Source organism: Schistocerca gregaria, chromosome X (genome assembly GCF_023897955.1).
Source record: "Schistocerca gregaria isolate iqSchGreg1 chromosome X, iqSchGreg1.2, whole genome shotgun sequence".
Taxonomy (NCBI): domain Eukaryota; kingdom Metazoa; phylum Arthropoda; class Insecta; order Orthoptera; family Acrididae; genus Schistocerca; species Schistocerca gregaria.
This window is the reverse complement of record NC_064931.1, coordinates 633,219,743-633,233,391: the sequence shown is the minus strand read 5'-3', so window position 1 is coordinate 633,233,391 and position 13,649 is coordinate 633,219,743. Positions and strand designations below refer to the sequence as shown.

The 13,649-nt window shown below is 42.3% G+C and overlaps 1 protein-coding gene across 3 annotated transcripts in view; it reads right to left on the bottom strand.

Annotated features, from left to right (window-relative positions):
- The window catches only part of LOC126297747 (uncharacterized), a 690,098-nt gene that overhangs the window by 21,598 nt on the left and 654,851 nt on the right, over positions 1-13,649 (bottom strand). For 2 of the 3 annotated variants that reach the window (XM_049988910.1, XM_049988908.1), the window contains exon 5: positions 10,399-10,534. In XM_049988910.1, coding sequence (XP_049844867.1) covers positions 10,399-10,534 — 136 coding nt within the window. The remainder of the gene's footprint in view (positions 1-10,398; positions 10,535-13,649) is intronic. The other variant, XM_049988909.1, reaches the window with a different exon arrangement.

Below are 13,649 nucleotides of genomic sequence, written 5' to 3'. Positions count from 1 at the left end.
TGACTACTATCCATACTGCCTTGGATTTATTTGTGTGTTTTTTAATGAATTTAGTGTTTGCCATTTCCTTTGCTGCTTTTGCAACCTTCTTAAATAGTTTTTCATACGCTTTAACAAAGTTTATGAACTTAGGACTCTTACTTGATTTCAGCTCAATATGTAGTTCTTTCTTTCTATTGCTAGATAGTTTTATGCCAGTGGTAATCCACTTTAGTTTATTTGTTGCCCTTCTTGGGCAAGCTATGGGTGGAAATGTTTCATTGAAGACATGTAAAAAGCTGTTTAAAAACTTATCAAAATTTTCTGAACATGAATTTTCTGGTTGTGATGACCAGTCTACCTCATTTAATCTATACCACAACAAGTTTATGTTTTCTTCACTGAACTGTCTTTTCATGAAGCATCTCCTTCCATTTTTTTGCTATTTATTTTTTGTGAATTTAGTTCTATAAGCAGAGCAGAGTGATCTGAGATACCTAGGTTTAAAGAGAATTTGGCAGTGTCCTCAAATGTACAATTTGTTAAAGTATTGTCTATGCATGTTGTTGTTCGCTCATTTACTCTGGTGAAGCCGGTGAAATTTAGTCTACAGTGGAGCTATTATGTTTTTCAAGGTGATCCATTAGTGCACCAATTAATGAACATACCTATGATGTTTCAGCATTCTGTCTTGCGCACAGCCAGCACTGCAGCACTCAGAACATCATTAGTTTAACTCTAACCATCCTGTACTTATTACAGTAACTTCAGGTACTTATCATTTACCATTCAAAAGAATTATTTCTTTTTGTTAATAAGCTTCTAATGCATTACAGTAGCTTAGTAGTTCATTTGTAGGTATTTATGTCAAATAAAACTAAAAAAAAACATTCATCTGCAAAAATGCTGCTTTGGTAACTTAATTGTGTGGCAAATTTTGGAGATTACACACCTTTAAGTTTCAATAAAGAGTTAACCAAATTTATTCAGCCCCTTATGGAAAAGCCTTCTGTTGTGAAATGTTAAGGTTTTTATGCATGCAAACTATTTCCAGCTATACAAGTCACTTTAAATCTTAGAAAAGTCCAAGAATTGACTGGGAATCAAACTCACATTAAGATTATGAATTTTCCACAGAACCATAACAGCTACTGGGAACCACATATGCTACATTCAAGTATGAGTTTCTGTATAATTCCTAATACTTTATCTCTGTTCAGTTCATCCTTAAAGTTGTGAAAGTCGAAGTTCAGTTTGCAATAGCACGAAAACCTTGTTTTATGACTTGTATAAAGACCTACCTCAGTCAGCTGAAATTTTTGCTCACTTTCTAATAGCACTATTTACCACTCACAGTTGTAGCATCTCACAATAACTGTCATCACCAAGCAGGCTGTAGCACTGGGAGAAAACACTGGCTGACTTTGTCTGATAGTCTCTTTTAGCAATCAGTCTAATGAAGCACAAGGTAGAATGAAGCAATCTCACATAAATATTGAGTGATGATTTAGGATTTATACATTTCAATTTCTAATTTTCATTTATCCACTAAATTGGATAGCTACATTATTTGCACACATGATGTTGAAGGAAAACAACACTGTAGGAAAAGACAGATTTCTACTTACCCTAAAGAAGATGCATTAAGTTGCAAGCAGGCACAATTAAAAGATACTTACATTAAGCTTTCGGCCACAACCTTCATCAGTAAAAGAGAGAAACACATTATTCATACATACAAGCAAGCACATCTCATGCACACATGACAGCCAGCTCCAGCATCTCAGGCCACAGTGCAACTATCATGTGGGATGCGAGCAGCAATATGGATGGGGTGGAGAAGGGAAGGGATAGTAGAGTATGTGTGGAGAGAGAGATAAGTGAAGTGTGAAGTGTGTAGACACTAGAATGCCAACAGGCCCAGCATAAGGAGGTTGTGGGGCAGTGAGGTGGTGAAAAAAGGAGCAAAAAGGAGAGGAGCAGGGAAAGATAGGTGGATGCATTACTAGAGGGCAGCAAATAAACAGCATGGAAGATGAGGATGGGGAGCAGATGATAGGACAGAGGGGGTGGAAACTGTTCGGTGGAGGGTGTGGGGACAGTATGCGAAAATATGTTGTGGCCAGGATAAACAGAGGAGTGGAGAATATGTTGTAAGGATGATTACCATCTGTGCAGCTTGGAAAAGCTGGTGATGGAGGGAAGAATCCAGATGGCTCAGGTAGTAAAGCAGCCATTGAAATCAAACGTGTTATGTTCAGTTGCATGCTCTGTCACAGGGTGGTCTACTTTTGTTCTTGGCCACACTTTAGTGGTCACTGTTCATACTGGTGGACAGCTGGTTGGTAGTCATACCAATAGAAAAAGCTGTGCAATTATTGCAGCACAGCTGATAAAAAATATGGCTGTTTTCACAGGTGGCCTGGCCCCTGATGGGGTAGGATAAACCTGTGACTGGACTGGAATAGGAAGTGCTAGGTGGGTACTGGGCAGGTTTTGCACCTGGGTCATCCACAGGGATATGATCCTTGTGGCAAGGGGTTGGGTTTGGGAGTGGCAAAGGGATGGAATAGGATGTCATGGAGGTTTGGTGGGGGACAGAACACCACTTTAGGAAGGGTGGGAGGTATCTTGTGTAGAATTTCTCTCAATTCAGGGCATGATGATAGGTAGTCAAAGCCCTGGTGAATGATGTGATTCAATTGTTCCAGCCTGCAGTGGTACTGGGTGATGAAGAGGATATTCCTTTATGGCTGGTTCTTGGGGGTGGTGAGACGATTGGGAGCGTGAGGGAAAATGGGATGGGAGATATATTTGTGGACTATGTCTGTGGGATAGTGTCTGTCTGTGAAGACCTTGGTGAAACCATCAGCATACTGAGCAAGGGAATCTTTGTCACTGTAGATACGCAATCCCTGGTAGTTTGGCTGTAAGGGATGGATATTTTGGTGTAAAAGGGATGACAGCCATCAAAATGCAGGTACTATTGGTGGTTGGTGGGTTTAATGTGGACAGAGGTGCAGATGGAGCCATCAGAGAGGAGGAGGTCAACATCTATGAAGGTGACACACTGGGTTGAGCAGGACCATGTGAAGCAGATGGAAGAGAAGAAACAGTGATAGGCTATGTTGGTCCTGAGTCCAGATCATGAAGATATTACCAATGAGCCTGATCCAGACTAGGGGTTTGGCTTTTTAGAAGGCTAGCAAGGTCTCCTCTAAATGGCCAATAAAAAGGTTAGCATAGGTGGGTGCTATCCAAGTGCTCATGGTTGTGCTGCAGATTTGTTTATTTGAAGAAGAAATAGTTGTGGGTTAGAATAAAGTCAGTAAGGTGTATGAGGAATGAAGTAGTGTGAGGGAAGTTGGCATACAGGGAGATGACATCAACAGTGATGAGTAGAGATTCAGGAGGCAAAGGGGTAGCGATGATGGAGATTCAGTGAAGGAAGTGAGTGGTGTCTCTGACGTGAGAGGCTAGGTTATGAGCTATTTGTTGGAGGTGTTGGTCGATGAGCGCCGAAATTTTTCCAGTTGGGGCACAATAACCAGTCACAATGGGACGGACGGGATTGTTGGGTTTGTGGATTTTGGGGAATATGTAGACTGTTGATGTCAGGGGTGTCATGAGGGTGCCAGCTGCAGTGGTCTAGCGGTTCTAGGCGCGCAGTCTGGAACCACGCAACTGCTACGGTCACAGGTTCGAATCCTGCCTCGGGCATGGATGTGTGTTATGTCCTTAGGGTAGTTAGTTTTAAGTAGTTCTAAGTTCTAGGGGACTGATGACCGCAGATGTTAAGTCCCATAGTGATCAGAGCCATTTGAGCCACTTTGTCATGAGGGTGAGGAGAGAAATGGATTCAGGGGAGATGATCTGGGAAGGGCCTAAGGCCTTAAGTAAGGATTGGAAGTTGTGTTGGACTTCTGGGATGACATTATTCTGGCAGAGTTTGTGGGTGGAGGAGTCAGATAATTGGTGGAGGTCCTCTACCATTTAGTCACAGGCCGCAACAGGATGTCAGCTGGTTGGATAACTTATGGCGGTGATGTCTCGGATGCTCCTCCTGGTGCTGGAGAGGAGGGTATTCAGTTTTGGAGATGCGATGTAAGGAGTATGGACTGCAGAGTAGTAGTATTTTGCGGAGGGAGCAGAGGTGGTTCTGGGATGCCTGTACCATAGAGATGCGTTTTTGTATTACCAGGTTTGTGAGGGGCAGCTATTGGCAGAATCCGAAAAAGTGTAGGTCAATGTGAATGGAGGGTCGGGATGCAGAGAGAGGAATCTTTATGGTTAGGCCGTTTGGGGGTATTCCATGGTTTAGGCAGCATTAAGAAACAGGATGTGGGACTGAGTTTTAGCCAGGGAAAGGGATACTTTTCGGAACTGGTGCAGGAAAATGGAGCAAGGGTGCATTGTGGCATGACTGGAAAGGAAACGGAAATGACGCAGAAATGGCAAAATAGGTGTTGATGGTTGTGAGATGAGCTGGATAAGCGAAAAGACGCATAACATGCGTAAATAATCGCAAAGGCGTTCAGATACTCAAAAATACATATAGATATTTAAAATACGCATTAATACGTAAAAATACGCTAAAATACTTGAAACCACGTGAAAAAACGTGCAGAAACGTGGGAGAGAAGCAGCGACGAGGTGTGGGAGTGTGTCTGTATGGCGACAAGTGATGAGAAAGGGACGGGGTGGGTTAGGCTGAAGATCAAACAAGGAAGAGAAAGAATGGACACTGAGAAGAGTAATGTTTTAGAGAAGAGTTACGAAGGAAAACGCCACAGGGTTGTAGGATGGAAGAAAGCCATTCAGCAAAATGAAACAATGTAAACTTTCGTAGGAATATCAACAATGTAGGGAAACACAGATTAAGCTGCAAACAGCAAAATTAAAAGACACTTGCATGAAGCTTTCTGCCACGACCTTCATCAGTAAAAGAGAGACAGACATATTCACACACACAGGCGAGCACACCTCATGAACACAAGACTGCCAACTCCAGCATCTCGGGTCACAACGCAACTATCACGAGGGCAGGGAAGAGGAAGTGATAGTAATGTAGTGGTGGGGAGAGGGACAAATGGTGTATGGCGGATTGTGCAGGGACTAGAATGCCGACAGGCACGGCGTCAGGAGGTTGTGTATCAGGAGGTGGGGAAAAGAAGAGCAAAATAGGAGAAGAGCAGGGAAAGACAGAGGATGTGCTGGCAGAAGGCAGCAAATAAAGAGGGTGGTAAATTCGTTCCCTTCCCCCACCCATCCAGATTGCGGCTTGGAATACTTGTGATATTTGCATTTGGGTCTGAGATGGTGGTCATACGCACATGATGTGTGCTTGCTTGTGCGTATGAATGGTGTGTGTATCTTTTACTGGTGAAGGCTGTGCTCAAAAGCTTTTATGTTTGCAACTTAACGTGTCTCCTTTATGGTAAGTAGCAATCTGTCTTTTCCTGCATTGTTCATATTCCTACCAGAGTTTCCACTGTTTGGTTTTGCTTTCTTCCATCCCACAACCCTGTAATGTTTTTCTTTGTAAGTCTTCTCTATAGCATTACTCTTCTCAGGGTCCTTCTCCTCTTTCCTGTGTTTAATCACCGCCTTCCAAACCACATGTACTTCTGACCCACACTGTATCAATGGTCGTCTGCACACAACACAGACTTCCTGATCATGTGCAGGCTTGATGCGGTGTCTTATGCCCCAGATTCTTTTCTCCAACAGCTTTAATTACATTTACTCCTATTGAATCATCCTGGCGTACCTTAGTGTTTTGTTTTCCATATCTGCCGTGCCACAGCAAACTTAGATCCTTGGCCTAGCCCATCCCTCCTCCCTCTCTCTTCACTTATCGCAACATGCACACACACACACACACACACACACACACACACTCCTACACCTCATCGTTTCTTTCCTCCCACGTTTCTATTCGTTTTTAACGTATTTGTGCATAATTTTACGTGGTTTCAGATATTTTTGCGTATTTTAACGTATCTATGCGTATTTTTGCGGATCTGTGTGTGTCTCTACGCGTCTATACGTATTTTCGCGTTTTTTCCCTTATCCAACTCCTCTCACAACCATCAACACCTACTTAGCCCATTTCTGCGTCATCCCCGTTTCCTTTACGCGTCATGCCACAATGCACCCTTGCTCCATACCTCTGCATCAGTTCAAAAAAGTATCCCTTTCCCTCGCTAAAACCCAGTCCCACATCATGTTTCTGAATGCTGCCAAAACCATGGAATCGTCCCAAACGACCCAACCATAAAGATCACTTTCTCTGCATTCTACCCCTCCATTCACATTGACCTACATGTTTCAGATTCCTCCAATCCCTGGCCCTCACAGTTGGTATTGCAAAAGTACATCTCCATGGCACAGGCATCCCAGAATCATCTCTGCTCCCTCTGCAAGATACTACTCTGCAATCCCTGCTCCATATATCGCTTCTCTGAAACTGAATCCCTTGTTTTCCAGCAACTGGAGGAGCATTCCAGACACAACCTCCATGAATTATCCAACCTGCTGACAGCCTACTGCCACCTTGGGGCACCAGTATCCAACCCCTATTGTATCCACTCCTCATAGCAGTTAAACCCTGCCTAGCTGATTTTTTCAACTTGACACATCCCCCAAAACTCCCTAACAACTCTCTACTGAATCCAGAGACAAAACATTCCCATAACACTGTTGTTAACCTTCCCACCAAAACCCTGAGCTCTACAGAAGTTGCAGTACTATCTAAAGGCCTCATCTTTATCCCTACATCCTAATTTAACCATGCTGGAGTTTCAAAGACATACTCTCCTTTCCCTGATCCCTGCAATAGAAGCACTTCTTTGCCACCAATCCCTTCAACCAAAGCAACTATCATTCCAACACTGAAACCTGCCTCTTCTAGTTTGTGTAACCATCCAACCATGATCCTACCCCTCTCCCACCTAACCACCCACTGGCTCACCTTTAAGGAATTCCTTACCTCCAACTTAGCCTCACCATCCTTCCCCAGGTCCCTTCATCAGAACAACAACCTTTCAGTGGAAGAAGAGACAGTTGTGCACAACCTCAAAACGGATCCTGATCTGATCGTTCTCTCTGCATACAAAGGTTTCGCTACTGTTGTTGTGAATCACAGTGACTACCTGGCAGATGGCCTCCACCTACAAACTCTGCTAGAGTGATCCCATCCCAGAAGCCAACACAACCCCCAATCCCTGATTAAGGCATTTGGGCCTTCCCAGAACATCTGCCCAGGATCCATTTCCCTCCTCACCCTATCTGCAAATCCAACAATCCTGGATGGTCCATTGTGGTTGGTTATTTTGCCCCACTGAAAGAATTTAGGCCCTCATTGACCAACACATCCAATAAGTAGCCTATAATCATCAAGCCACCCATGTCAAATACACCAACTGCTTCCTTCACCAACTTTCCACCATCCACACACTTTTACCTCCTGGATCCCTACTTGTCACTGTTGATGCAACTTCCTTGTACAACAACATCCCTCACACTACCTCATTCCTCATACACATTATTCACTTTATCCTAACCCACAACTACACATTTCTCCTTTGAAGGGAAGCTATATTAACAAATCCTAGCATCCCAAAACACCAAACCCCTAGGCTGGTTCAGGTTCATTGAGGATATCTTCATTATCTGGACTCAGGACCAAGACACCATACCTTCGTTCCTTCACAACCTCAATACCATCTCTTCCATCAACTCCATGTGGTCCTCCAAAACCCAGTGTGTCACCTTCCTAGATGTTGGCCCCCTCCTCTCTGGTGGCTCCATCGACACCTCTCAACATTAAACCCACCAACCACCAATAGTACCTGCATTTTGACAGCTGTAATCCCTTCCACATCAATTCCTCCTGTACAGAAAGTTACCCTGATGTTGCCTATCTTGCACATGGACTACTCAGTTTGTATATTTTGCTTATTTCTTTCATAGTTCCACACAAGTTCTTCCTGTTCTCTCGATTGATTTGTGTTCAGTTTTTCAAGGCCTATCCACTGTGCCAACTTATAACTAAATCTGAGGGGGGTGCGATGGGGAGTTTCCCTTGTTAATATGCTGAGGGTCTCACCAAGATCTTCACAGACAGGCACTATCTCACAGACCTAGTCTGCAAACATATCTCCCATCGAATTTCCCCTCATGCTCCCAATCCTCCCACCACCACCAAGAGCCCCGAGAACCAGCCATAAAGGAATGTCCTCTTCATCACTCAGTACCACTGCTGGCTGAAACAATTGAATCACATCATTCACCAGCGGGTTGATTACCTATCATCATGCCCTGAAATGAGAGACATTCTACACAAGATACCTCCCACCCTTCCTAAAGTGGTGTTCTGTCCCCCACCAAACCTCCATAACATCCTAGTCCATCCCTTTGCCACTCCCAGTCCCAACCCCTTGCCACAAGGACCATATCCCTGTGGAAGACCTAGATGCAAAACCTGCCCAGTACCCACCTAGTACTTCCTATTCCAGTCCTGTCACAGGTTTATCCTACCCCATCAGGGGCCAGGACACCTGCGAAAGCATCCATATCATTTATCAGCTCTGCTGCAATCATTGCACAGATTTTTATATTGGTATGACTACCAACCAGATGTCCACTAATATGAATTGCCACCACCAATGTGTAGCTGGCCAAGAGCAAAAGTAGACCACACTGTGGCACATCATGCAACTGAACATAACTCATTTGATTTTAAGGCCTGCTTCACTACCTGAACCATTTGGATCCTTCCCCCCACCACCAGCTTTTCTGAACTGCACAGATGGTAGTCACCCTATCAACATATTCTTCGCTCCTCTAATTATCCCCACCACAACTTATTTTAACATTCTCATCTTCCACCCAGTTTATTTGCTGTCCTCTACTAATGCATCCACCTGTCTTGCTCTGCTCCTCTCCTTTTAGCTCCTTTTTCCACCAGCTCCCTGCCCCACTACCTCCTGACGCTGGGCCTGTTGGCATCCTAGTCTCTGCACACTCCACCAGACACTAGTCATCTCTCTCCCCACCAATACACTAACAGCCCTTCCCCCTCCTCGTCCTGTCCAGATTGCTGCGTGCATCCCACATGATAGATGCATTGTGGCCTGAGATACTGGTGTTGGCAGTCATGCGAGCATGAATTGTGCTTATTATTGTGTATGAATGATGTGTGTCCCTCTTTGACTGATGATGACTGTGTCCAAAAGCTTTATGTAAGTGTCTTTTAATCATGCCTGTCTGCGACTTAGCATGTCTTCTTTACTGTAAGTATCAATCTGTTTTTTTGTGCATTGTTGATATTACAACCAGAGTTTTCATGTTGAAGAAAGCAGATTAAAATTCAGCTGTGTTGTATAGAAAGGTCTTTAACTTTAATTTTTTCTGCCTTATTTTTATGAAGTCTTGTAATATATTTAAATCAAGTTACTGAAAAGTTTTGTACTGCTATACCACAGAGTAAAGAAGACTCAAACTATAATTCATATTCTCCCATTCTCTAATTTATAAAGCATCTGAATTTTAGTAGCTAGGTCAAGAATATGCAGTTTAGGCATCTCTGTCTTGTGCATAATATCAGAATTTACCACAGCCAGGTGCCAGTAGTTGATTTCAGTTTTATTTGTGATCAACAGTCATCTTACTGGTGCCCTTCCCCCTCCTCGTCCTGTCCAGATTGCTGCTTGCATCCCACATGATAGATGCATTGTGGCCTGAGATGCTGGAGTTGGCAGTCATGCGAGCATGAATTGTGCTTACTATTGTGTATGAATGATGTGTGTCTCTCTTTTACTGATGATGACTGTGTCCAAAAGCTTTATGTAAGTGTCTTTTAATTGTGCCTGTCTCTGACTTAGCATGTCTTCTTTACAGTAAGTAGCAATCTGTTTATTCCTGCATTGTTGATATTCCAACCAGAGTTTTTATGCTGAAGAAAGTAGATTAAAATTCAGCTGTGTTGTATAGAAAGGTCTCTAACTTTATTTTTTTCTGCCTTATTTTTATGAAGTCATGTAATAGATTTAAATTAAGTTACTGAAAAGTGTTGTACTGTGGTACCACAGAGTAAAGAACACTCAAACTATAATTCATATTCTCCCATCCTTTAATTTATAAAGCACATTGTTTCCTAACATCTGAATATCAGTAGCTAGGTCTAGAATATGCAGTTTAGACATCTCTGTCTGGTGCATAATATCAGAATTTACCACAGCCAGGAGTCAGTAGTTGATTTCAGTTTTATTTGTGATCAACAATCATCTTACTGGTGAGCTTTCTAAAAAAAAAATACATAATCAGACACACAATAGAATGTGCGATACTGAACCTATTTTCAGGTGCTCCCTGGATGAAAATGTGCATTATTATCTGACAAAGATGGAAACTTACATGGTCCTACCTGCGAAGTCAGTTGCATGAACAGGTCCTGGACTGGGAGACCGAGAAGCTGGAGGTAAGCCCAGTAACGAGTCCAGTACATCTTCCAGTGTGGTTGAACTTGGACTTGGCCTTTTGCAAGGTGCTCCTGCAGCAATAGAGCAGCTGTATTGCACTTGTCAATAAGCTTTTGATTTTTATTGAATAAAGGTCATACTTAATCAGGTAATTCACTCATTCATTAAATGAATGAAGTCCTACTATAGAACATTCATTTATCAGACATAAGTTAAACCTATGCTGATTTTTAACTGATAACTTTGTTTATGTTTCAATAACACAAAGAACCAGTTTAATAGAATTCCAGCCAATGAGACATCAAAAGGATATGATTAGGCTAATATCTTTTATTGTATGTACTACTGAAGTGCTAAAAATATAAGACTTAGTTTAAATTACATACATTTTGCATTAAAGATGCAGAACACAAGTACTCTTAACTTTAAAATTGAAGGACATAAACAGCGGAACATCAAAAAATAATTAATATATAATAACGAGATTTCTGGAATACGTTTGACTAGGTAACATATTTAAGTGATTAAAATTGCAAGATCACAGGTTATTCTAAGCGAGAGGTAAGCCAGTGCAAATTTGAAGTGCTGATATGTAAATAACCCGTGCAACTGCCAGACGTTGAATAGAAGCATGCAGACGTGCACGAATTGTGTTGTAAGGGTTCCAGATGTCAGTCTGTCACATGTGAATCCACACCTGTTGGACTTGGTCGGTCAACACAGGGGCAGTTAATGCTGTTTGTGGATGACACTGGAACTGTTGTCCGATGATGTTCCATATGCGTTCGATTGGTGACTGATCTGGTGACTGAGCTAGTCAATGCAATATGTCAACACTCTGCAGAGCTTGTTGAGCTATAACAGCGGTATGTGAGCGAGCGTTATCCTGTTGGAAAACATCCACAGGAATGCTGTTCATGAAAGGCAGCACAACAGATTTAATCACGAGAGTGACATACAAATTTGCAGTCAAAGCGCATGGGATAACCACGAGTGCACTCCGGGTGTTGTACGAATTTCCACTCCAGACCGTACTTCCACTGTGTATAGCACGCAGACAGGTAGGTCACAGGTCTGCAGCTGGCCTCTTAACCAACACACGGCCACCACTGGCACCGAGACAGAACCAGATTTCATCAGAAAACACAATAGACCTCCACCCTGCCCTCCAACGAGCTTTCGCTTGACACCACTGAAGTCGCGGACAACGGAAATTTGGGTCAGTGGAATGCACGCTAGAGAGTATCTGGCTCGGAGGTGCCCTGACACTGGCATTCCTAAGGATTTTCGTGACACCCACATTACCACTGAATCAAACGCTTTATGATAGTCAGTTCATACTGGATGTACGTTAATGTATTCTGTTATCTTTACAGCGAGAAGTGAATGGTCTGGATATGGTTAACAGTTGAGAAACTTTTACGAAAGCCTGTTTGGCCTGTTTCGACCGGTGGTTACAAGTCTAGTACTGGGTGATCGAAAAGTCAGTATAAATTTGAAAACTGAATAAATCACGGAATAATGTAGTAGAGAGGTACAAATTGACACACATGCTTGGAATGACATGGGGTTTTATTAGAACAAAAAAGTAAATAAATAAAAAAATAAAAAAAATAATAAAATAAAATACAAACGTTCAAAAAATGTCCGACAGATGACGCTCCATCTGATCAGAATAGCAATAATTAGAATAACAAAGTAAGACAAAGCAAAGATGATGTTCTTTACAGGAAATGCTCAATATGTCCACCATAATTCCTCAACAATAGCTGTAGTCGAGGAATATTGTTGTGAACAGCACTGTAAAGCATGTCCGGAGTTATGGTAAGGCATTGGCGTCGGAAGTTGTCTTTCAGCACCACCAAGAGATGTCGGTCGACCACGATACACTTGCGACTTCAGGTAACCACAAAGCCAATAATCGCACGGACAGTCTGGGGACCTGGGAGGCCACACATGACGAAAGTGGCGGCTGAGCACACGATCATCACCAAACGACGCGCGAAAGAGATATTTCACGAGTCTAGCAATATGGACTGGTTTTCTTTTTTTTGTTCTAATAAAACCCCATGTCTTTCCTAGCATGTGTGTAAATTTTTACCTCTCTATCTACATTATTCCGTGGTTTATTAAGTTTCCAAATTTATACTGACTTTTTGATCACCCGGTATTTCAGAGATCGGTTGTTTATTACTTTAGTCAGAAGCCTGTGACGATGTGCCACAAGGCTTATAAGACGGTAATAATCTGAAGCTTTTCAGCTTCTTGAACGATATTGCCAATTCGGCATTTTTCCAAATATTTAGTAACATATTTTCCTTCTAATTTCAGAATTCTTTTTGTTTTTTATCCTTAGAGGAGCTTTCTTGTTTTTAATGTTACACAATGTGCTTTCTGCCCCTGTGTTCATTAGTTCTGCTGTTTAATTAGTACTTGTGCCCAGTTATGGTAGTTTTTCTTCAGGTAGTGCATCAACAGCCGAAGTACACAGCGCCCGGAAGGAATCACTTAAAGTAAAAATGATAAGTTGCATATCGGTTATAATCTATCCTTTCTTGTTCTTGGGCTTGCTTACTGGATTTGAAACTTTTCATGTTTTGGTATTCATCTATTTTTTGCATGATTTGATGGTTGTCGGCGGAAACACGAATATAAGAAAACGGCTATTTTCGTCAAATCCCTATGAGAACTAGTCTGTAAACACCAATTGATGTGTTCTGGCTACAACGTAAAAATCCTCTGAAAATTTTAGGAATACTATTGCTGCTGGGGTAAGTTTTTAAGAAAACGAATAGATATCGTGCCACTAGAGACCACGGTTTATTCATATCAAACCACTCACCAAATATCTCTGAACAACCTTTGAGAGACTGTCCATAAACCTGAAATCCGCCAAGAATACGTGTTACGGTATTACGCCTCTGCAAGACCTAAACTTAGGATAACGAATCATCTGTGTTCGACTGCTTTTTTAATGTGATGATGAATTAAGACATTCGAAATCTATAGCACAAATCATATTTCCGGTTCCCTACAGACACAACTACGAGATACGAGTAAGTGAAACTGAAACTCTATTCTACAGCTTGTTCGTTGTTCGTTCCTTGGCAGTTTATCAGCTGTGGGAAAAGTTCCATTTAATGCAAAATGCTTCGCGGGGTTAACAGCGGAGGCCGACCGGTGTTA